The 21,674-nt window shown below is 45.6% G+C and overlaps 1 protein-coding gene across 3 annotated transcripts in view; it reads left to right on the top strand.

Moving 5' to 3' along the window:
- The window catches only part of VWF (von Willebrand factor), a 184,322-nt gene that overhangs the window by 143,870 nt on the left and 18,778 nt on the right, over positions 1–21,674 (top strand). For all 3 annotated transcript variants that reach the window (XM_070269189.1, XM_023642195.2, NM_001242566.1), the window contains 9 exon segments: positions 3,289–3,509; positions 4,683–4,875; positions 5,071–5,412; positions 7,168–7,367; positions 12,726–12,828; positions 13,244–13,318; positions 14,539–14,643; positions 15,770–15,975; positions 19,267–19,416. In XM_070269189.1, the coding sequence (XP_070125290.1) occupies positions 3,289–3,509; positions 4,683–4,875; positions 5,071–5,412; positions 7,168–7,367; positions 12,726–12,828; positions 13,244–13,318; positions 14,539–14,643; positions 15,770–15,975; positions 19,267–19,416 (1,595 nt within the window).

Here is a 21,674-nt window from a genome sequence, read left to right as displayed (position 1 = left end):
TTGATTTTTTTGTATGGCGATTTAGAGAATTTTTTCTTTATCCTTGAAATCTAACAATTTTACCATAATATGTCTCAGAGTTGACTGTTCTCGGTTAATTTTTCCGGACATCTGGCATGTGCTTTCAATATGTAGATTTGGTTCTTTGATTTCAAGAAACTTTTCATGGATTGTAGCCTTTAAATATTAGTTCTGTTCCGTTGTTTTGTTTTTGTTTTTCAAGGACTCTGTTTTTGATTTTTTTTTGTCTGTGTTACATTTTCATTACTTTCTTTCTGGCTCTTTTACTCCTGTCATTAACTCATTCTCATTCTCTTTGTTGTTTCTTGCTTTTCTTCAATTATGCCTCACTAAATTTCTTTTTTGGTCTCTTCTCCCTTGGGCCCTTATAATTTAGTCTTTATTTCTGAGATGATGTTGCCTTTTGCTTCCATTTTTTTCTCTGAGTTCAAGCAGCTCAATTTTTATTGATTCTTATTTTTGTCTATTTCTTAGTTTTAAAAATTCTCATTCAAGGCGGTTTTCATTTTTGCAAATGTTTGAGTATATTTAAGTTAGCTTGAGTGCTGTCTTACAGGTTTCTTCTGTTTCATGGTTTGTTTGTTTTGGTGGAATTTTCTTAGCTGAGGAGTATTGATTCTCATTTTCTGATTTTTTGAAGTAACTTTATATAGACTTTCTTAATTTTCTTCTGTTCATTTTATGTACTTGAGGTTTTACAAGATTTCTGGTTCACTGACGTGCTCTTCTGTCAGTGTAGAAAAATTGTTTCCTTAGTGATGTGTGTGTGTGCGTGCACACATGTGCTGAGGGGTTGTGTGTCCTCTGACTTTTAGTCCTTTTTCTTCCTAGAATTCCCCTTTTACTTCTTTTTTTTAACATCACCATTCAACTGCCAAATAGCGCCTTCCCATGCCTTTTTGCTCTTCCCCCCAGAAGCTGAGCCTGTCAGATGGTCTCTTAACCCTGGGTTTGTTTTAAGCTGCTTCTTAAGTCTTTCTGCACTGAGGACTCTCTTTCTAGGGCTGGTATTAGAGAAACTTTGGGCCTGCTGCTAGCTCCTCTCTTCTCTCTTCTCTACAACTTCCCTCAGTTGCCCTTGCTCATGACGAACGCTGGTGGCAGGAGAATGAGACATTGTTTGCTGGGATTGGTGTTTATTTTCTTCCTATTTTATTTACAGTTACATTAAAGTTTGGGCCCTCTGTGTTTTCTAGTTGTGCTGGAGGCGTGGTTTCTATGAAGTTAAGTTTGTTCCTCTTGTTGCTCTGTACTGGTTTGGTTGACAAGGTCATGGGGACCTGGGCAGTTGCCTTTGTCTTTGGCTGGTTGGATGTCTTTTTGAACATTTGCATTTTTGTCTGTCTAAAAATTTGCTTCAGTATCTGGTATCCATCCTATTTTGACACTTTAGCTGAAAGTTTTAATGTAATATTCTGTCACAGATGGATCTGTTGTTACTCAGAAAGAGGATGAGTAGGAAGACGTTGAAGAAAAGGAGAGAGAGGAGATAAATGACTTCAGGAGATATTTATAAGTGATATACTTTATTCTGTAGTGAACTGTTTTCCTCTCAGAGATTAATTGTAATTGGTTCAGCCTAACTTTCTCTGTGTCCTGAACACTAGAATGTGTTCAGGAATATGTTTCGTTAACACTGATCAATGAACTGGAGTACAAAGTGATGGTTTGTTGGGAGGTGATTTTGTTCAGTATTCTGGGGCAGGGGGACCTCCAGTTCCATACATCTACAATCCAGAAGCCTTCTTATTTCTATGAATTATTGGATTTCCTTTGTGGCATTGACTTGTTCATAAGATTTGTAGGGGTTTTTTTGTCAAACATGCACATGTGTGTCATGCATTATTAGGCAGGCATTGGATCTATATTGCAGTTAATTCTTAGAATAATCCTAAAAGGTAGCTATTATAATCCTATTATGCAGAGGACATAGGAGAGGATTACGGAAGTTAGGTAATTTTTCCAAGATCACAGTGCAAATAAGTAGTGCGACAGAATTCAATCCTGAGTTCCTTTGGCTCTGAAGTATCCGTTTCACTGTAATAGTTTATCTTATGGTGGGCAAACCCTTCCCATTAACTTGCCAAGTGTGAGCTAGAACCATTTCTTTGCATGGTGACTTACTACTTTCTCAGAGCATTTGGGCTGGACTCCTTAAGATTTGACAATATTTAAGGCTGGAGTATTGGGGTAATTTGCAGCATAAGCATGGATGTCACTAGGCCAGTCGTATTGAGTACTGCCACTGGAAGTGATTGACTGCTCAGGGCCTTAGGAGATTCCGAGTGAGAGAACTCCTGGGGAGGCTGCTTAGCTCTGACAAATGGTGTATCCAGACTCATCGTTTGTCAGTGACCACGCTGCCGTGATATATAGGTCACACGTGCAGATAGAGATTGCCCAGGCCTGGCTGTGAGTGCGGGCATTAGTGTGGCCTTACTGACCCGCTGAATCTGCCTCTCAGTTCTTGTGCTTGCATTTACCCACCACCGTAGATGTGCTTATGGTTTGTCTGGAAAGCTCATCTCCAACTTCATTAGGTCCGAGATTAGCTTTCAAATCATATATGGCAGTGGTGCCTTCCATGGGGGATTTTTACATAAGCATCTTATGTAGCTGTGAGATGATTAGCATTCCCAAAAGATGTTTAATGGGAACCTTGAGAATTTGCTGATTATGTGAATGAATGAGTGGCAAATGAGGCAGTGCTGAGACCCAGCCATTTGTTTTGGCTTCAGAAATATTTCTCTTGTGTGACATCTTAAGGGATGGAGACACATGGCCACTTGTACCATTAGTCACTTGGCAGCTGAAAGGACACGTGTGTCTTTAGGTGAACTTTCTTTACAATGAGATTATGAGCTCATGGTTTGTGTAGCTGCTTGTGATTTCAACAGTTCTGGACACCCCTGGAACTTAACTTTGTGTCCTGTGCCAAGGGATCCCTGTGGAGTAGATCATTCACTTTGCACATTTAAAGTTTTTGGAAGTATGGTTCTATATTTTGCCACATTTTTATGTAATGCTTGTTCCTCCAAACATTCTCTAGGAAACTATTTAATGGCCAAGTGTTACTTACCTGAGCCCCTCTACCTCTTAGAATTTCAGTGTCTTAATCTGTAAAATGGAGGAAATTAGACTATAAGAACTCAAAGGGCCCATTCAGCTCTCAGCTCCTTTTATTGGTGTGCAACTTGGTAATGTCTGCCTCCTTGCATTATGGGAGTTTGGATAATGTCCCACCCATCCTTTGCTCTCCCTGTCCAGGTGCGTGCATGGGCAGCTCTACCCGGCACATCGTGACCTTTGATGGGCAGAATTTCAAGCTGACTGGAGACTGTTCATATGTTCTACTTCAAAATAAGGAGCAGGACCTGGAGGTGATTCTCCACAATGGTGCCTGCGGCCCTGGGGCGAGGCAGGCCTGCATGAAGTCCATCGAGGTGAAGCATAATGGCCTCTCGGTTGAGCTCCACAGCGACATGGAGGTGAGAGGTGCTTTCTGCGGGTCCAATGGCAAGGCAGCAGCAGGACTTTGGGGAAACACGTGGACCTGGTGGCAGTTGGTTTGAGTTGGTGCTCTTGTTAGGTCTCAACCTTCTGCCTAATGGGGAGAGCACCACCTTCTTAGGAGGGGCTTCTTGCCCTCTCCCTTGTTTTGGCATGATTCCAAGTTGTTCTGGGCCCAGATTTGGAAGAAAGGGTCAATTTTAGGTAGCATTAAATTGTGAATTTTGTGTCAGTTTCTTGCACTGGTAGAAAATTGGGGTTGACACCAGGACTGTTTACCCAGCAGGAGTTATAAGCCCAATGCCTAGGCCCTGTGAGCTTTCCAAAGGAAAATATTTAGGGCCTAAACAAAATGTATGGATCCAAAATTCAAGAAGAAAACTACAAAACTGATATAAAGAAATGTTTGATTAAAAGTTTATAAAAGGTTACATTATGCCAACTTCTTTACTTGCTCATTTAGAAATCATAAATATTTCATTACCTGAAAATGACTTATAGGTTACATGTTCTCATTTTGTAAGAATTCTTGAATATGTAGAGTAATTGCTGAAAAATCGCAGTTAGTCATATATTAAATGAGTAACACCTAGCCAAAAATTTTAAAATCAAAGGGATAAGAAGCTTTCCAAAATTTTTACAGCAAATATTATATTCCTCATGGGATATGAGTGCATTTTAATATGTTTGATATGATGTATGGTAGGGCCTCCAAAGAGCTAGTGACCAAAAAGTATATATATGTAAATAAATAAATAAACCAAAAAGACTTAGAATAGTCCTGTTAGGTGCTCCTGGAGACACTACCCTGATGAGTCGGCAAAATGGCGCTTTCCCAGCCTGCCTGGAGGGATCAGCCTTCCCTGTTGTGTGCACACAGACTCAAGGTTCGCTCTAACTCCAGGCTTTCAGGTTCCAGGTGTATGGCCGTCTGTACAGTATTGTAATCGTCGTTTCTCCTGTCAAGTCTCCTCTGCAAAGCCCCTTTATCTTAGAAGAGCTGCTGCCAAATGTTAGGGTTTGTGGGTAACACTGGAGTTGAGTGTGGGGAGTGTGTAGGGACTGCCAGTAACTTTGGGAAGAAGCTAAGAGTGAAATTCTAGGGTTTCTTATTGCTCTGACTATTGATGAGTCATTTCTTCTTCGGGCAGGTGTCAGTGAATGGGAGACTGGTCCCTGTCCCTTACGTGGGTGGGAACATGGAAGTCAGCGTCTATGGTGCCATCATGTTTGAGATCAGATTCAACCATCTTGGCCACATCTTCACGTTCACTCCAGTAAACAATGAGTTTCAGCTGCAGCTCAGCCCCAAGACTTTTGCTTCACAGATGTTTGGTCTCTGTGGTAAGAACATTTTCTTTGCTCTCCCCCTTTTATAGTAATAAACCTTCCTTACTCTACTCTCAAGACTCTTGGGTGCTTATATTTCTGGTCCAGTAGCAAGGTTCAGACTCTGGTGGGGATGCAGAATGGCCGGGTCTTTGGCATCTATAAGTTAGCACCCAGGGCTACCATTCTTGTCTTTCTTTGTTTCTCTAGGGATCTGTGATGAGAATGGGGCCAATGACTTCATGCTGAGGGATGGCACGATCACCACCGACTGGAAAAGGCTCATCCAGGAATGGACTGTGCAGCAGCCAGGGCAGACATGCCAGCCTGTTCCTGAGGAGCAGTGTCCTGTCTCCAGCAGCTCCCACTGCCAGGTCCTCCTCTCAGCACTGTTTGCTGAATGCCACAAGATTCTTGCTCCAGCCACATTTTACGCCATCTGCCAGCAGGACAGTTGCCACCAGGAGCAAGTGTGTGAGGCAATTGCTTCTTATGCCCACCTCTGTCGGACCAATGGTGTCTGTGTTGACTGGAGAACAGCTGATTTCTGTGGTGAGTCTCCATATGGACTCCCAAAAGTTGCGAAGACCAATTAATTATGGGCCTGCTCAACCTCTCTGGGCCTCAAATTCTTTATCTGGGTAATGAAGATCAAAATCCCTTATTTCCCATTACCTAGGATTCCAGTTAGGATCAAATAAGATGGTAGATATATAAGTAACTTGAATGTAGAATTTCTAGGTAAAGGAAAACACGATCCTTTCTATTAGTATTTCTATAGTTCAAATGTGATTTTCATGTATTAGACACATATAGGCATCATCAAAATACAGAATAACCAATCACATTGAATTGGAAATTCCACCAAGCTTTGGCAGAGGCTCCCAGAGTAGGCCATGCCTGAGCGGGATTTTGTAGGGTGAGTGGAATTTTTCCATTTGAATACCAAAAAGCTTCTTAATTACAAATACCACAGGATTGCTAGGGTACAAATGTCTCCTTCAAGGTCAGCTTCCCTACTTGGAGTTGGCATTTATTGATCATTTAACATGTGGGGGACACCAGAGTGAATCAGGTATGGCTTCTACCCTCAAGGGATGCTGGAGTGAAAAGAATACTGAATGTCAACATCCTCAATTATGGAATATAACCCCTGAATTTTTTTTTTTTTTTGCGGCAAATCAATATGTACCAGCATCTTGGAGTCTTATAGTCGTCTATCACAGAGCTGTCAGCAGTTCTAACCTGGGGCTGGAGGCCTCGGGCCTCCCAGTCCCTGCTCAGCTGGTGATCGGCTGTTCTCTTAGTCTTTCTGGACCTCTGTTTCTGCATCTTAGAATGAGTTAGACTAGATACCCGGAAGTTCCTTCCAGCTCTGCTTTTCTGAGTCTATGTGTATGGTACTGCCTCCTTTTAATCCGCCCGCAGATCAAGGGGGCAAATGTTAGTTTTTGAGTTACCAATAGCAACTTCTCTGCTTTCTAATTTCTTTTTCTACCTCCTGGCTATTTATTGTGCATATACAGGAAAACCCGTGGCACTCTAAATCCTTGGAAACCTCCTCTGCCACCTGCCTTGGCACCGTGAGAACGTGAGGCAGGGGTTGAGCAGGGCCAGAGCTGGGGAAGTGAGTGGCCTTGTAGCTTCTCTCCTAAGGCAACTCTTCATAGCTGTGGATTCCTTATTTAATTTTAAGAGGATTTTAAAAGCATTAAATATGCCTGTATTCAAAAGGCAAAAACCACCAGACTTCCTAAGGACACACAGGTTCGCATAATCAGGATTAAATTTGGCTACAAGTGACAGAGAAGTAAGATTCAGTCTCACAGCTGATCAGAGAGGCGACTCCAGCTGTTTCCTGGCCTTAAACTGGATTCTCCGTTTTCGCTCTGCCCTCACTTGGGTGTGGTTGTTCCTCATGGTTTAAACTATCACATCCATGTGCCAAGAGGCAGGATGAGGGAAGGAAGGAAGAGGGACAAAGGGCATGCATAGCTGTCTTTTAACAAAGATTCCAGAGGCTGCTGTAGGTTTCCAAACTTCCTCTTACAGTTCATTGGTCAGAAATTAGTCACATGACTACACTTAGTTGCAAGGAAGGTTGGGAAATGTAGTCTTTATTCTGGGTGATCATGTGCCCAGCTAAAAGTTCTAGTTCTAAGGAAGACAGGGAGAATAAAAATTGTTGGAAACTAGCCTTCTCTGCCCCAGCAAGTGTGTCAGATGGTTTGCCACCTTTAATTAGCTATGCCTGTTTCACTCTGGTTGGTGTGGACCCATGAGAGTGACTTCCTTCTCTATCTGCAGCTATGTCGTGCCCACCATCCCTGGTATACAACCACTGTGAGCACGGCTGTCCCCGGCACTGTGAGGGCAATACGAGCTCCTGTGGGGATCATCCCTCGGAAGGCTGCTTCTGCCCCCAACACCAAGTCATGCTGGAAGGCAGCTGTGTGCCCGAAGAGGCCTGCACCCAGTGTGTCAGTGAGGATGGGGTCCGGCACCAGGTAGGAGACTGGCTTCTCACTTCCTCATGGAGCTGCTTCCCTCTGGGGTCAGTAGGACGAGGTGTTCCCCAGTGATTGGCCCCTTCCAACTTTGGCAGCAGGCGTGGATGCTTCACGGGATCATTGAGGGATAGGGAAGCAGCATGGCATAATGGTTTTGGAGTCAGACAGATCTTGGTTCAAATCCCAGGCCTGTCATGTATTAGCTGTGTGACCAGATACCAAAGTGTTAGCAACACATTACTACTACTACTGTTTCATCATCATATTCATGCAAGAAGAATGCTATAGGAACCCAGAAGGGAATGGGAAAAGAGTATTTTATATGGTGATGTCTACCATTATTAGGATATATTACTTACCTCGCATTGTACTAAGCACTATATATTCATTATCTCAATGTTTTTCAAAGGTGTGTTTTGCAATTACCTGTAGTCAAGAGAGTTTAAAGAACACTAGCTAAACACAATTTATTTATTGCAGGAACTTTTAGAGATTTTAATAGACATTGTAAATATTTAAGAGGGTTTTTGCTGCTTAAACTTATTTGACCATGGAACTTGTATGTGTGGTGGAGTGAGTGAATGTGTGTGTGTGTGTGTGTGTGTGTATGTGTGTGTGTGTGTGTGTGTGCAGCATCCCCTTGGACTAGGGTTCCACAGAACACGCTGGGATATCTTACGTCATCTCATAAATACTCACAAAGCCTCTATGAGCGGGCTAAGGCTCAGAGAGCTTAGCACCCTGCCCGTGGACACCATTCGTAAGTGATGGAGTTGGGAGTTAGACTCAGAATTTTAAGCTCTATCTGACCCCAAAGAGCTTGCTCTTTTCAATAATATGAAATTTCCCTTTTGCTAGGTCTTCTTTGGGTTGATTTGCTTGCAAGTCATTGAATCATCAATTCTTTTAGCCCTTTAGAAGTTACTGAGCACAGCTCAAAAGGATATTCTTCCATCCAGGCCTAAGATGGCAGTCATGTCTCTTCAAGGCTGGCAACACATATATTTGTAGGATCTGGGCAGTGTGGGTCTGTGCCCCTGTGAATGTGTGCAGTGGTCCTGTCCTTCATCCTTGACAGTGATATTACAGAGCATGGTAGAAGGAGGAGCACGTTTGGCTTCCAACAAAGGAGAGTGTGTTCTAGGATCATGGGCTCCACCCAAGACCTAACATCTCCATCATCCCCAAGGAGGACCTTTCTCACTAGGTGGACCAGTGGACTTAAAACTATATTTAATCACAACTAGGTGAACTCATGATAAAGCCAGCTATCCAATCTGGAGGATGATGAAAACAATAATTCCAGTAACTATACTATTTTGACCCTGACATTGTAAGCCAAGAAATGGACCGTTTCATTTGATTCTCCCCAAAGCCTCACAGGGTAATTTTTACAGGTCCCATCGAATGGATGAGGAAACTGAGGCTCAGATGGCATGAGCTGATAAAACTAGGCTTCCTGTTCACCACAGCAGTTCACCCCATAGTGTCCCAGCCCTGCCACCGATCTCTCTGGAACTCTGCACTAGCCAGTGTCCATGTAGGCATGGCCTCCATTAGGCTATACTTGGATGGTTCCACCTGCTCTGTTTTATTGTTGGGCTTTATCCTAGTGGATCCGCTTTGTTCTCACAGTATAATGGATCAACTAGGAGGGAAGCCCAGTCACACTCTACTGCCATGTTTCAACTTGCCAAATTTAGTAACTGCCTGAACCATGATATTCTCCAAACAAGTTCACCAAACCTGACATTGCTCTCCCAGATTTGCACAGCTCTGGCCTCCTGCTGGGCTCGGATGATAGGTACCACTTACATGTGGTGCTGGCACCCAGGGACAATTTCAGACTGGTTTTGCTGGGAGTGGTAAGGTACTCTCAGAGGGAGGCAGAAATGGTCTCTACCCTCTTCCTTGGCATTCTGTGATGAGAAGGAAGCTCCTTTGCAAAGTGTTTCTGGCTCCAGGAGCATCAGAGGTCCGCAGGGTGCTGAAAGCAGGGAGCTTGTGTGTGTTATCTTAGTTTCTCCACTCCCCCCACACTCCTCCTCTCTGATTCTATTTCCCCTTTTTGCTGCTCCCCTCACCTTCAGTCCAACACATTGCTTCCAAATAGTGCAATATTTTTGACTTAGAAACAGTCTTATATATGTTTTAAAATCAAGTGACATAAAATTAATCAAAAACTATGAAGGGACTACAGTCAGTTTTAGTTATTTGAGAAAATACAGTTTAAATGGATGAAAACAAGTATCCTATCCAGCCACCTGCAATTTCAACTTTCAAAGCAGAGAAAGAATAAAAATCTAGCATGAAGAACATTTCTGTTAAATGAAATTTTTTTTAACTGAAAAATAAAGCCTAGAACACTTTTCTTCGGGGAAATAAACCAGGGTATAAATCTCTTGTGGTAACTTGAAGGGCAAAATATTTACCAGTTTCCATAGCTCTCGTTACTTTACAATACGCACTCTAAAGACGTGAGCCTCTCTCTGCAGCCGGCTCAGAAGGGATCCAGAGCCGTGTGCACTGGCTGTCTCCCTCTCAGTGTTGGGGGCGGGTGGGGCTGGGGGCTGTGCTGGGCAAGCAGGCTGCAGCTCAGCCTGAACTGCTTCCATCACTCAGGACGGAGCGCCTCGAGCCTCCGTTTCCTCTCTGGTCTCTGGTGTTCTGTGGTGGGCTCAGCCCTTCCGTTTCATTTGCATCTTCCATCAGTTCCTCGGCTGTGGTGGGTGGTGCGTGATGACTTGCTTGTGTGCCTTCTCTGACCTTGGGCTTTGAAGATGTCACTTTTCCCTTGCCATATTCTCTGTAGGCCATCCTTATGTCATCTTTATTTAATCTTTAACTCCAGCTAGCACTCTTACCTGTTCTCCTGCCCTGGTAATAGTGACGCCTGACAGGGAACCTGGGGAGTAAGCCAGGCCTGCCGGAGTTGGTCTGTGCTGCTGCAGCAGTGCCATCTGCTGGCTGTTTGCTGCCCGACCCGACCGGACCAGGGTTGCGGAGGGGCTGCTGGCACTTTTACCAGCTTAGCCTGGGCCTGAAAGGGCTTTATCAGGGGCCGTGGATCCTGTGGTCTGTTTACGGCGGATCGATTAAAACTTCCTGGGAAAATGAAAATTCCTGGAAAAGATGTTTAACACCTGCTTTTGGTCACCTATTGTGGTGTTGCCCACTCTTGGGATAGTTAGAAAGTTCTATTATTTGTGCTTGAATTTAGACATCTGAAGTCCACAGAAAAGAGACTCCTTTTTTTTCTTTAAGATTGGTACCTGAGCTAACAACTGTTGCCAGTCTTCTTTTTTTTTTCCTGCTTTTTCTCCCCTAGTCCCCCCAGTACCTCGTTGTATATTTCAGCTGTGGGGCCTTCTAGTTGTGTCATGTGGGACGCTGGCTCAGCGTGGCCTGACAAGCAGTGCCATGTCTGCGCCCAGGATCCGATCTAGCTAAACCCTGGGCCACCAAAGTGGAGTGCATGAACTTAACCACTCGGCCACGGGGCTGGCCCCAAGAGACTCTTTAGTTTCTTTAAAAAGAGAAAAAACCCCTCAAAACATACAACAAAATTATAACCCTCTCCTTTTTCATCTCATCACTTTTGCCATTTAAAAGTCTAAACACAGATGCCCCGATTTGCCGTGTTCTTGGCGTTACTGTTAGTGTAAAGAAGCAGGGATGAGGCCGGGCAGAGCGGGCTGCGGGAATGTGAGCTGTTCTCCCCCAACCCTGTCTGCTGGGCCCAGCCTCCCGCTGCCAGCCTCGGAGGCCCTCCCTTCTCCATCCTGCTCGCTGTCACCAGGCGTGTCCTTGTTTCCCACTCGTCTCTTTGAGGCAGGGTCCTGCTGACCTTGCCTACCAGGTGAAGCACAACTTCCTGAAGTGCCTCTGCCACAGCCCACCTGCCCACAAGGATGCTCCGTCCTCTGCGCCTTCGTTCACCCTGTTCCCCACCTGGAGTTCCTTCTCCTTTCCTCTCTGCCGCATCCTTCCCACCTTCACAGGTGCCCCTTCGAGAGCCTCTCTGGAACACCGCAGCCCGAGTGAACTCTTCTTTTGCATTCCTGGGGCTCTTTTATTTTTCATTTTTAAAAAACTGCTTTGTCAAGATATGGTAGACAACAAACAGCGCTTATTTAAAGTTCAATGAGTTCTGACATGTGCACCCACCTGAAAAACCATCATCGCAGTCCAGATAAGGAGCATTTCCATCACCCCCAAGAGTTTCCTCATGACCCCCTTTTTTTTTTAAAGATTTTATTTTTTTCCTTTTTCTCCCCAAAGCCCCCCGGTACATAGTTGTATATTCTTCATTGTGGGTCCTTCTAGTTTTGGCATGTGGGACGCTGCCTCAGCGTGGCTTGGCGAGCAGTGTCATGTCCGCGCCCAGGATTCAAACCAACGAAACACTGGGCCGCCTGCAGTGGAGCATGCAGACTTAACCGCTCAGCCACGGGGCCATCCCCCTCATGCCCCCTTTTAAGGCATCCCCCAGCCCCATCTCCCATCCCCAGGCAGCCACTGGTCTGCTTTCTGTCACTATAGCTTCGTTTACCTTTTCTGGAATGTTACGTAAGCAGAATCATGCAGTATGTGCTCCCTTTTTGCCTGGCTTCTTCCACTCAGCATAATGCGTTTGAGACCCATCCATGTCACTGTGTGTTTCGATGGTTTATTTTGTGGCTGAGTGGTATTCCAGGATGTGGATGCATCACAACTTATTTATCTCATTCAACTTTTCATGAGTGAGTCTTATTTCCTCGACTTGGCTGTCAGCCATTTCAGGGCTGGGACTGTGTTCAGGGCCTGTCACCCCCACAGTGTGACCCGCTGTGGCAGGCACTGTGACTACTGACAAGAGGCAGTTGAAGTATGGAGGGCTCATGGTGTCTGGGGCCAGAACGCCAGGCTGAAGTCCTGGATGCACCACCTGGTCAAGGTCCTTCTCTGTGGACCTTCTGCTTCATTCATAAGTGTAGATAATAACAGTACCTACCTGATAGGGTTATTATAAGGAATGTAAAGTGAATTAATGTAAAGCCCTTAGACAAACATCCTGAACATGCTTAATGCTCGTTATTACTGGGAGGCGGCAGAGCACAGTCTTACAAAGATGGATTCCCGGTCCAAACCCTGGCTTTGCCGCTGCAACAGTGGGACCCTGAGCAGACGCCTCAGCCTTCTCCTTTGACGAAAGGAGCAGTTTAACTTGAATTTAACTGTAACTTTGCATTTAACTTGGTGCTTGAGTCTAGAGGGAGACCTAGTCTCCCCAGGTGGGGGGAACTGACCCACGAGAACTCCGGCGCTTTGTGTATTGAGCGTCCTGGGCCCTCCCTGAACCTCGTTCTCCTTCAGTTCCTGGAAACCTGGGTCCCGGCCCACCAGCCCTGCCAGATCTGCATGTGCCTCAGCGGGCGGAGGGTCAACTGCACGCTGCAGCCCTGCCCCACGGCCAGAGGTGAGCCCGCTGCCTGCGCTCCTGGGGGCAAAGGGCCCCCCGCAGGCCCTGCAACCGCTGCCTTCAGACCCGTGGACTGTCTGAACGTGGGTTTCCTCCAGCCAGCTGCATTCCCCTGTCAGCCCCTCCCTCCTTTACTGTGCTGGGCTCCGGTCCCCTTGCTGCCCCGGGGGTGGACATCTCAGAGGTTAACCACCCTCCTGGCCCTGCTTTGGCCCTCAGACTCAGAGTCTCCTGAGGGCACATTTGAGGAGTCCACAGGATGCACTGAGGAGACCCATTTGTCAGAGTCCCGTGGCCTGACTCCTCGTGGGCCTCCTGTGCGGGGCCCGTGCTGGTCCAGGAGACGAGAGTCTCCAGGCTGCACCGTTATGATCCTCTCTTCCCTGACTTCCATGGCCTTCTCCTCCTCCAGCTCCCACATGCGGCCCATGTGAAGTGACCCGCCTCCGCCAGAACGCAGGCCAGTGCTGTCCGGAGTACGAGTGCGGTATGTGTCCCACCTCCTCGGGTCCCTGCCCAGGTGGCCGGGGGCGAGGGGTGGGTGCTGAAGGGGGCATAGGGCCTCAGGCACCGGGAGTACGAAAGGAGTGGGTACAGGCTGACTGGATTGCCCAAAAATGGAAAGAGTAATCTCTAGAAAATAGGATTTGCTTCCTAGAAAAATCCTGCAGTGAATTATTAAATGTAAAGTTTGAAAGCATTAAAAAAAGCATAGGGTAATCACTGGTAGGGAGGGTGCACAGGGACTTACTGAAGGAAAAGCTATGCCAGTAAGAGTCTGAGGACACTAGATGTGGAGAATGCCATGCACAGGGCACCCTGGTTTCAGCGAATTATTTGTCAGAAGGTTTCATCATAGACTGCAAACTACGTAGTGAGTAATGGGTGGAATAATGGTATAATTAGATGAATCCAGGGCTGATGGAATTATGGTTAACATGACGGGAAATGCCGGTGCTCCATCCCTGTCCACTGCGTTTATTAATTGTGCAGATGGAGACGGAAAGCACAGGCTTGTGAACTTCGCAGTGATGCAGCTCTTCGGGGGAGAGCAGATGGATCAAGGGGCGGTCCAGGAATTCACTCATCCGAGAAATTCCTTTATGCTGATGAAGTTTATGGGGATGAATAGAAGTCCTGGAGGCGGGCAGGGGGGCATCTGACTTGAGAACAATTTGTGTAGAATAGGTCTTAAAATGTTAACAGTAGAGAGAACTGGAGGGGTCATTTCATTCAAGTCCCTCATTTTATAAACAGTATTAAGCTTCTGCAGTGGGCCGGGCACTTTGCCTTCATGACAGCCTTAGACTGCCCTATCAGGTAGAGTTCCCACCTCACAGAAGATGAAACTGAGGCAGAGAGGGGTTCAAGTGACTTGGCTGAGATCTGGAAGTCGTAGCAGATGACAAGAGTCATTAATATGAGCTTACTCAGATGAGTTGGATCAGTCTATCTCTATCTATCTATCTATCTATCTATCCATCCATCTATGTGTCATCTATTTACCTCTTTCTCTTCTCTCCTCTCTTCTTCTTTTCTTTCTCTACCTTTCCCTCCACCACATCTCTCTCTGCCTCTATCTCATCACCAGCGTCTACCTAGAGCAGTAGAAGTCTGCGTGAACAGGAATGTGGGTTCGCACTTACAGGTAATACAGGAATAACCTTGCTGAAGTCTGAGTGGATGTCTCTCTTTCCTGGCCCTCAGTGTGTGACCTGGTGAACTGTGACCCACCCCTGGTGCCTCACTGTGAAGGTGGCCTCCAGCCAACGCTGACCAATCCCGGCGAGTGCAGACCCAACTTCGCCTGCGGTAAAGCCTCCGTGGATGGGGAGGGGGTGGTGTGGCCGCTCTCTCTGGCCTGGGGAAAGCATCCTATTCTAGTTACCTGAGTCCAGGTTTGGAGTACATCTGGAAGGGGGGGTTAGAATCCTGCCTGGATTGAATTCTCTGGGAACCCTCCCCGCTGCGTGCTGCTGAAGGTGTGCCCGTGTGGGCGCAGCTGCAGGCCCTCCCTCTTGGATTGTTGCAAGAGGCAGTTGCGTCTGAGATGAAGGCTCCAGACCCAATCTTGGTTTATTCCCATGCTCCCATATGCCATTGAGGAGAAGAAGTGTGACTTTGGCTTATCCTCATCGTTGAGTCTTATTCCCAAATTTATAGATAATTTTCCCTTTGTATGCTTATATTTTAATTTCTAAATACTATAATTTAAGCACAGGGTTGGACTAAAGTAAGACATGTCAAGAAAATGAATTCTGTATTTAGCAATTGGGACCTACCCACTTTAAGTCCGGTGGTGTTCTTGAGTTCCTAGATTTAAGACCTCGAGGGTAAGAGGAGACCAGGCTGGATTTGAAGGAAGGTGGGGACAGGTGAAGGACACAGAGATGGGACTTGGCCTTTATAAAACGACATCGTGGATTTGACAGGATTGCTGTCATTCTTTCCCTCAACAGTGTTAGAGGGCCTAAAACTGTAGGGTATTGTCCTAGGTACTGAGGTGGGATAGGATCACCGAAGCTGTCAGCATGTAAAAACACTTTCCAGACCGTGGTGTGCCCAGGCCTCTCTGGGTCTTAGAGATTCTACATCTGCTGTCTCTGAGCATCAGTAGGTAGAAGGGCCCTGTTCCTTCCAGATGTGCACGGGAAGGTGATAGAGTGGGGGCAAAGCAGCCTTCACTTCTCCTCCATTAGATTTCCTAGCTTCACATAGCTCTTTTTGATAAATGTTGTTATTTTTCTGCAGACTAACTGCTTTTTCTGTATGATTGAATATCCCACAGCCCCCGGGCTGGGCTCACGTGCATTTCTGGTGTAATATTCGGGGTCTAGCGTTCCTGGGACCTTACATCCTAGCTGAGTGCTTACAAACCCTGGCTGAGTGCAGTGCTCAGTGTGGCAGGACTAGGGCATCACCTCGTGCTGCCCCTCAGCCTGCAGGAAGGAGGAGTGCACAAGGCAGTCCCCACCAGCCTGCCCCCCCCACCGGACCCCGACCCTTCGGAAGACTCAGTGCTGTGACGAGTATGAGTGCGCCTGCAGCTGTGTCAACTCCACGGTGAGCTGCCCGCTGGGGTACCTGGCCTCCACTGTCACCAACGACTGCGGATGCACCACCACCACCTGCCTCCCAGACAAGGTAGGGGCTGCTCAGCTCTGGTGAGATGACAAGATGATAATCTATCAACTGAATACAATAAAGTGTCAATGGATGGTACAGATATCAAATGCAAATAGCAGTCTTATATTGTGGAGATCCACCAGAATGAGCTATCTGGAGCCAGAATTGCAGCCGGAAGACCTGAGCATAGTCGCAGCTACTGGATTATTGAGGGTGAGCCCTGGAATGAATGCCAAGGACGAGCCAGAGTTATCTTGCCCAGAGCTTGTCAGAGCTGGAACACATTCATTTGCCTGGAATGCTCTAGACCTCTGGTCCCCTCTAGAGTTTCTTCCAGCTCCAAGTTTCTAAGCCCCCAGGTTCTGGAGAGGCAGGAGCAGGTCTAGGAGGCAGGGGTTGCTGCTTCTTATGTCTCTGTTCTTTCTCCTTTTGCCTCCCCTACTTGCCCTTCTTCTATTAATGTTTCTTATGTCTTTCTGATCTGTAGCAGCCCCACCCCCATTTTTTATGCCTTTGATTTCTTGGAGAGTCTGGGTCATTTGTTCTATAGAAGGTCATGCATTCTGGATTTGCCTGATAGCTTCCTCAGGGTATTGCTTAATGGGTTCCCCTTCCCCTGTATTTCCAGTAAACTAGAGGTTAGACCCAGGAAATTACTTACATTCAAGTTCAATTTTGGAGAGACTAGAATACAGCACAAAGGATACTGGTTGCTTCCGATTGCTTTGTACCATGAGGCACGTCATGTTCCGTTGTCCCACTCTTAAAGGTAGGACTCATTACTGGGTTCAGGTGGTATCAGACCATTTCTCCCTTATGCAGGGTCCCCCATGAACATTTTAATTATAGTTTTAATACTCATGGATGTTTTGCTTTCTAAGATTCATTACATCATTAGGAGTTGCAAAATGGCAACTTTTCTCTACTCTATCATTCTTATGCATTTACTAGTTGGGCTTCTTCTGTGAGAAAGAACTTCCCCCAACCACCTTTGGTTACCCTGAAATAGAATTACTTTAGGAAAGGAGGATGAACGCTTGATTCTTTTCCTTTACCAATTTTCAGAGTAATGAACTGATGCCCTAGCAACTTTCAATGGTGACCAAAGAGGTTTTGAGTGTCATTATGAACTCACGGATGCTGATATATTTGATGTGTCTTGATACTTGTGGTCCTCATTTATTTAATACTCAAATTCTCCTATCCGGAATCAGTGGGAGCCCCTTCAAGTTGGTTCTGGAGCCCTTTGGCATGGCCTCATTAGCCTTTGATTGCTTTCTCGCTTTCTGAAACAACAGGGTGTTCCAGGCTCCTCTTGGACATTTCCTGCCCCCATCCTTGCACCAGCCATTTCACCAGAGTCCTGGTACCTTTGTATGAAAGTAGTATTTAGACACTGCAGTCTTGGCATTAATGATGTTTACTGCTCGTGGGTTGTCATTGCCTCTACACCTTTTTGGTGAACAGGGCTTGGAAACACATATCATATGTTCATGGTGATATTCTGATTCAAATTTGATTACAGGGTTGTCTTCACTTCTTTGATTTATACTAGTATCACTTCTCTTCTCAGGTGAAAACTTTGGTTTCCTAACATAAGTACTTATTTGCTTTATCTTACAATATACCTGTAATAGTCTCAAAAATAACAATGCTTCTATTACTACTAATGATTTAAGACCATTGAGAGAGGTTTAAGATTTCTTTGCAGTTCTCCTTGTCCTAAAAATATAACCCATTAGGGATATATGGTAGAAATAAGGAGTTTTAAAATCATTTGAAGTAATTATTTTCCCTGTGCCACTGACTTGATATCCAGTTAATCAGATATTTCAATTTGTTTTACATTTTTAGAATGGAATGCTTTTTATTTCCTTTTTGATTTAATATTTTTCTTATGTAACACAAATGATTCTGAAACTGAAATTATAAAACAAGATGCATTCCCAGAAGTCTGACTTCTATCGCTGTTTCCTCTACCTTGTTCCTTCCCTCTCCTCGGTAATTTAAAATTTTCTTGAGTTTTTGGCATATCCTTTTATTTTTTTTCTATTTGAGAATATAAGCAAATTATATATATTTCTTCCCATTTCTGACAGAAAGAGTAGCATATTACAAATTCTGTTTTGAATTTTTCTTTTTTTGCCTAACAGTGTATGTTAGATATCATTCTATATTGGTATGTAGAGATCTGCCTTATTCCTTTTCACAGCTGTGTACTATTCCATTGCATAGATGCACCTTAGTTCATTCAGCATGTCCTCTATTGATGGACATTTGAGTTGCTTCAAGTTTTTGCTATTATTAATAATGCTGTAACGAATTGCCTTATACATCTGTCATTTTGTATTTTTGCCACTGTATCTTTTGTGATAGCTTCCTAGAAGTGAGATTCTGGGTGGTAACGTTTTCTAGCAAGCCTCTTAATAGAAGAACAAGGGGTCTCATTCAATGAGTTTGTTATACAGAAGCTGGAGGACTGGGAAGGTATAAGATGATGGTTTAAGAGTATTTGTAGTGCTATTATGTGAATGAGGGTAGAGACCTGTTTGTAGCTGGGGAGGGCAGACTTGGGATAATTTTAAAACTGGCTTTAAGGCTCCAGATCAAACAGCTTCCTGAGTCCCTCACTACTAAAAACTAAAGTCTGATCACAGTATATGGCATGCATTCTGGGCTCTGCAGATTCTGATCCCAGCCATGCTTTGTTATCTCATTCCCACCGCCCTTCCACAGCCTATACTGCTTCCAAATGGGATCCCTTGTCTCTCAAACGTGTCTGTACTCTGTGCCTCAGAGTCTTCACTGGATATGTTCCCTGTGGCTCTCAAGGGAGCAGTTATTGGCAGTTATTCAGAGCCCCTGCCCAATCTCCCCTCATCTTCACCCCACTCCTAATAGGACAGAGGGCTATACATAATGGGTTCCAAGTCCAAGGACATTACTAGGTCTAAGAACTAGGGTACAGCTTTCTGTGTGACATAGAAGGAATTAAATGCAGTTAAGGCAGCGATGGAACCAGATCCAGGCAGCCAGTATGTTATGTCTGAGCCTGTGGGCCACAAAGGACTCAAAAGGGGCCACTCTCAGGGTAGACCGGGGATGGGCTTTCTAGGGTCGGTGGGCAGGGAAGGGAAGAGGGAAAAATCTACTTCATCAGCATCCCTCTGTGTGGGCAGAGACCATGTTGGTTTTGTTTATTGCGGTATCCTTAGCACCTAGAGCAGCTTCCGACATATAGCAGATGCTCACTAACCTCCTGTTTAAAGGAACTGAATGAATTCACTCACAGAAACCTTGTGTCTACAGGTGTGTGTCCACCGAGGCACCATCTACCCTGTGGGCCAGTTCTGGGAGGAGGGCTGTGACGTGTGCACCTGCACTGACATGGAGGACGCTGTGATGGGCCTACGTGTGGCCCAGTGCTCTCAGAAGCCCTGTGAAGACAGCTGCCGGTCGGTAAGGAGGGCAGAGGGGCTGGGCACTACATGGGGCAATCAGGGTAAGGAAGTAGGGGAGGGGATTCCAGGAAGGGGCAACACAGCCCCTCTGGTAAACTCTGGTTCAAGGCTAAAGGTAGGGGGAAGGGAGAGGAATGGGGCTGGGTAAAAAAAAAGGATTGCTCTGTCACCTTTCTGTGATTTGGTCCTTAGCTAATGGTCATGTCTGTTGTATGGGCTTGAGTCCAGAAGGCTGTGGAGTTGGTTTGAGCAGAGATGTGGATCAAATGCCTAGAAAAGAAGACTTGATTTCTTTCGTATCTCCTCCCACTTTAGACATGACCTTAGTCTATTCCTAGAACAGATACATGTTCCAAATTTTCTGAGATTGTCCCAGTTTCAATGTACTTCAGTGTTTCCACATAGGTTGATGATTGATGATTTTTCAGACCATGTTTATAATTTGAGGTACAGAAAACATGATCACTGTTATCCCAATTCAGTTTTTAATTCTTCTTGTGGTGGTCTGCCCCTAAAGCTCTTTTGTGTTCTGGGGCACTCTATTCTTGCACATTTAAGACTGATCAGACCCTAGAAAAGGGGAGCAATGGCGTTCAGGGAGAATTGTGGGTCAAATTCTGCTTGCTGGCTTAATGCTAGTGTTATCATTACTGCAATATTATCAGGAGATAATGATAACAAAAGAGTGGTCAGGGCAGGCAAGTCCATGCATCTCGTGGTTGCTTTTGTAAATGTTAACAGCAGTGAAGATAACGCTCCTGATGCTGTTTTGGAAGTGTGTGGTCTGATGATGGCAGGGAGGTCCTGAATGTGAATCCAGAAATGGGAGAGTGCGTTCACTTCATCTACTCTCTACCTGCTTCGCTGGCGTGGAGGAGGATTGGAGCTGATGGGCACCTGTGGGAGAGGATGATGCTGTGGTATCCAGGTGTGCCCTTTGGGAACACTAAGTTTTGGAAACCTGTTGGTCTCCATCTCCTCCCACAGGCCATGGGAGGCATGGAAATAACTTGCTATCAAGTAAAGAGAGTGCACTGCAGAGGTCATTTTATTGTTTGGAAGTCACACCCAGTGTATTTTGTGTTTCAGTAGGGAGTTTTGATCGTGAAGAACAGAATGCACTCAAGTTAGCTAAAATAAACAGGGGATTTATGGAAGAGACGGGGGAAATCTCTCAGAACTGAAGTGCAGGATATGTGGGTAGGCACTGTGTCATACATTTCTCTCCACTTGTCGCATGAGCCCCCTGTCTCTGCTTCTCTTTGCCCGTCTGCTCCAGCTCCTCACGGCAGGCCAGCTTCCTTGGGAAGGAAGATTTGCTTTCTCACAAATTTCATTTGCACATGGCTTTATTGAATCTGGCTTCAACTCAACATGGCTTTTCAGATCCAGGGGTCATCCCTGTCCATTTGACTTATTCAATCTCTGTGTGCCATAGATTAACTTCTCAAGAAGAAAATTGATGAGCTCAGCCCAGCCTATGGATTGGGTCCTCTGTCCAGTCCCCACTCTGGCCCAGTCAGCTGTTGGAGAAGGTGCAGGTCATGTGGTATAAACCCAGCTGTCTAGAGGCTGTGGTGCTGGAGGCAGTTTCAAAAAGAAGACGGGTAGAGAGGTCAGGTGAATGAGTGGGGGAGGCACCATGTCCAGACTCTTGACTGTATGATTGCTTTAAGAACTTGAGTGGCTTCTCTTAGAGACTGAAGGTTCACACTTTCTAGGGAGGAGGAGGACGCCTCGTGATTTAGTTAAAGCTGAGGGGATGGGGGAGGCTGGGCTCTGGTCTGTGCTGTGTGTTAAGTTGAGGTAGGAGCTTCAGTGAATTGAGGTGGCCTCAAAGTTCATTCTTCAAAGAGAGTAGTGTCAGCTCTGGTCAGACTCCAGGGACATTTGGGCTCACTTATCGGAATTCATTTGTTGTCTAGGTTGTGACCAAAAAAAAAAAAAAACAAGGAACAACATTGTCATCATCACCCTCTGATTCCTGCCTTCTGAAGCCAGTCTGCAGAGGTGCGCTTTCCCCCGCCACCTCCATAGTTCTCTGTTCTTCATGTCAGAAAGATAATGTAAAGCAGCAAGAGCATTGCCGGTTTCCCAGAGAATGCTATAGGCGTGCCCACATGCCCATGGCCTTGCTTCCACGTTGACAGCAAGAGGAATTCTTGCTCCTTTGTATACACCTTAGAGGAGTTTATCTTTGAAGGCTTATGATCACGTGATCGCCAACCCTTAGACCCCAGAATCACATCAAATCGT

Source organism: Equus caballus, chromosome 6 (genome assembly GCF_041296265.1).
Source record: "Equus caballus isolate H_3958 breed thoroughbred chromosome 6, TB-T2T, whole genome shotgun sequence".
In the NCBI taxonomy this organism is placed as follows: domain Eukaryota; kingdom Metazoa; phylum Chordata; class Mammalia; order Perissodactyla; family Equidae; genus Equus; species Equus caballus.
This window is presented reverse-complemented; position numbering and strand designations above follow the sequence as displayed.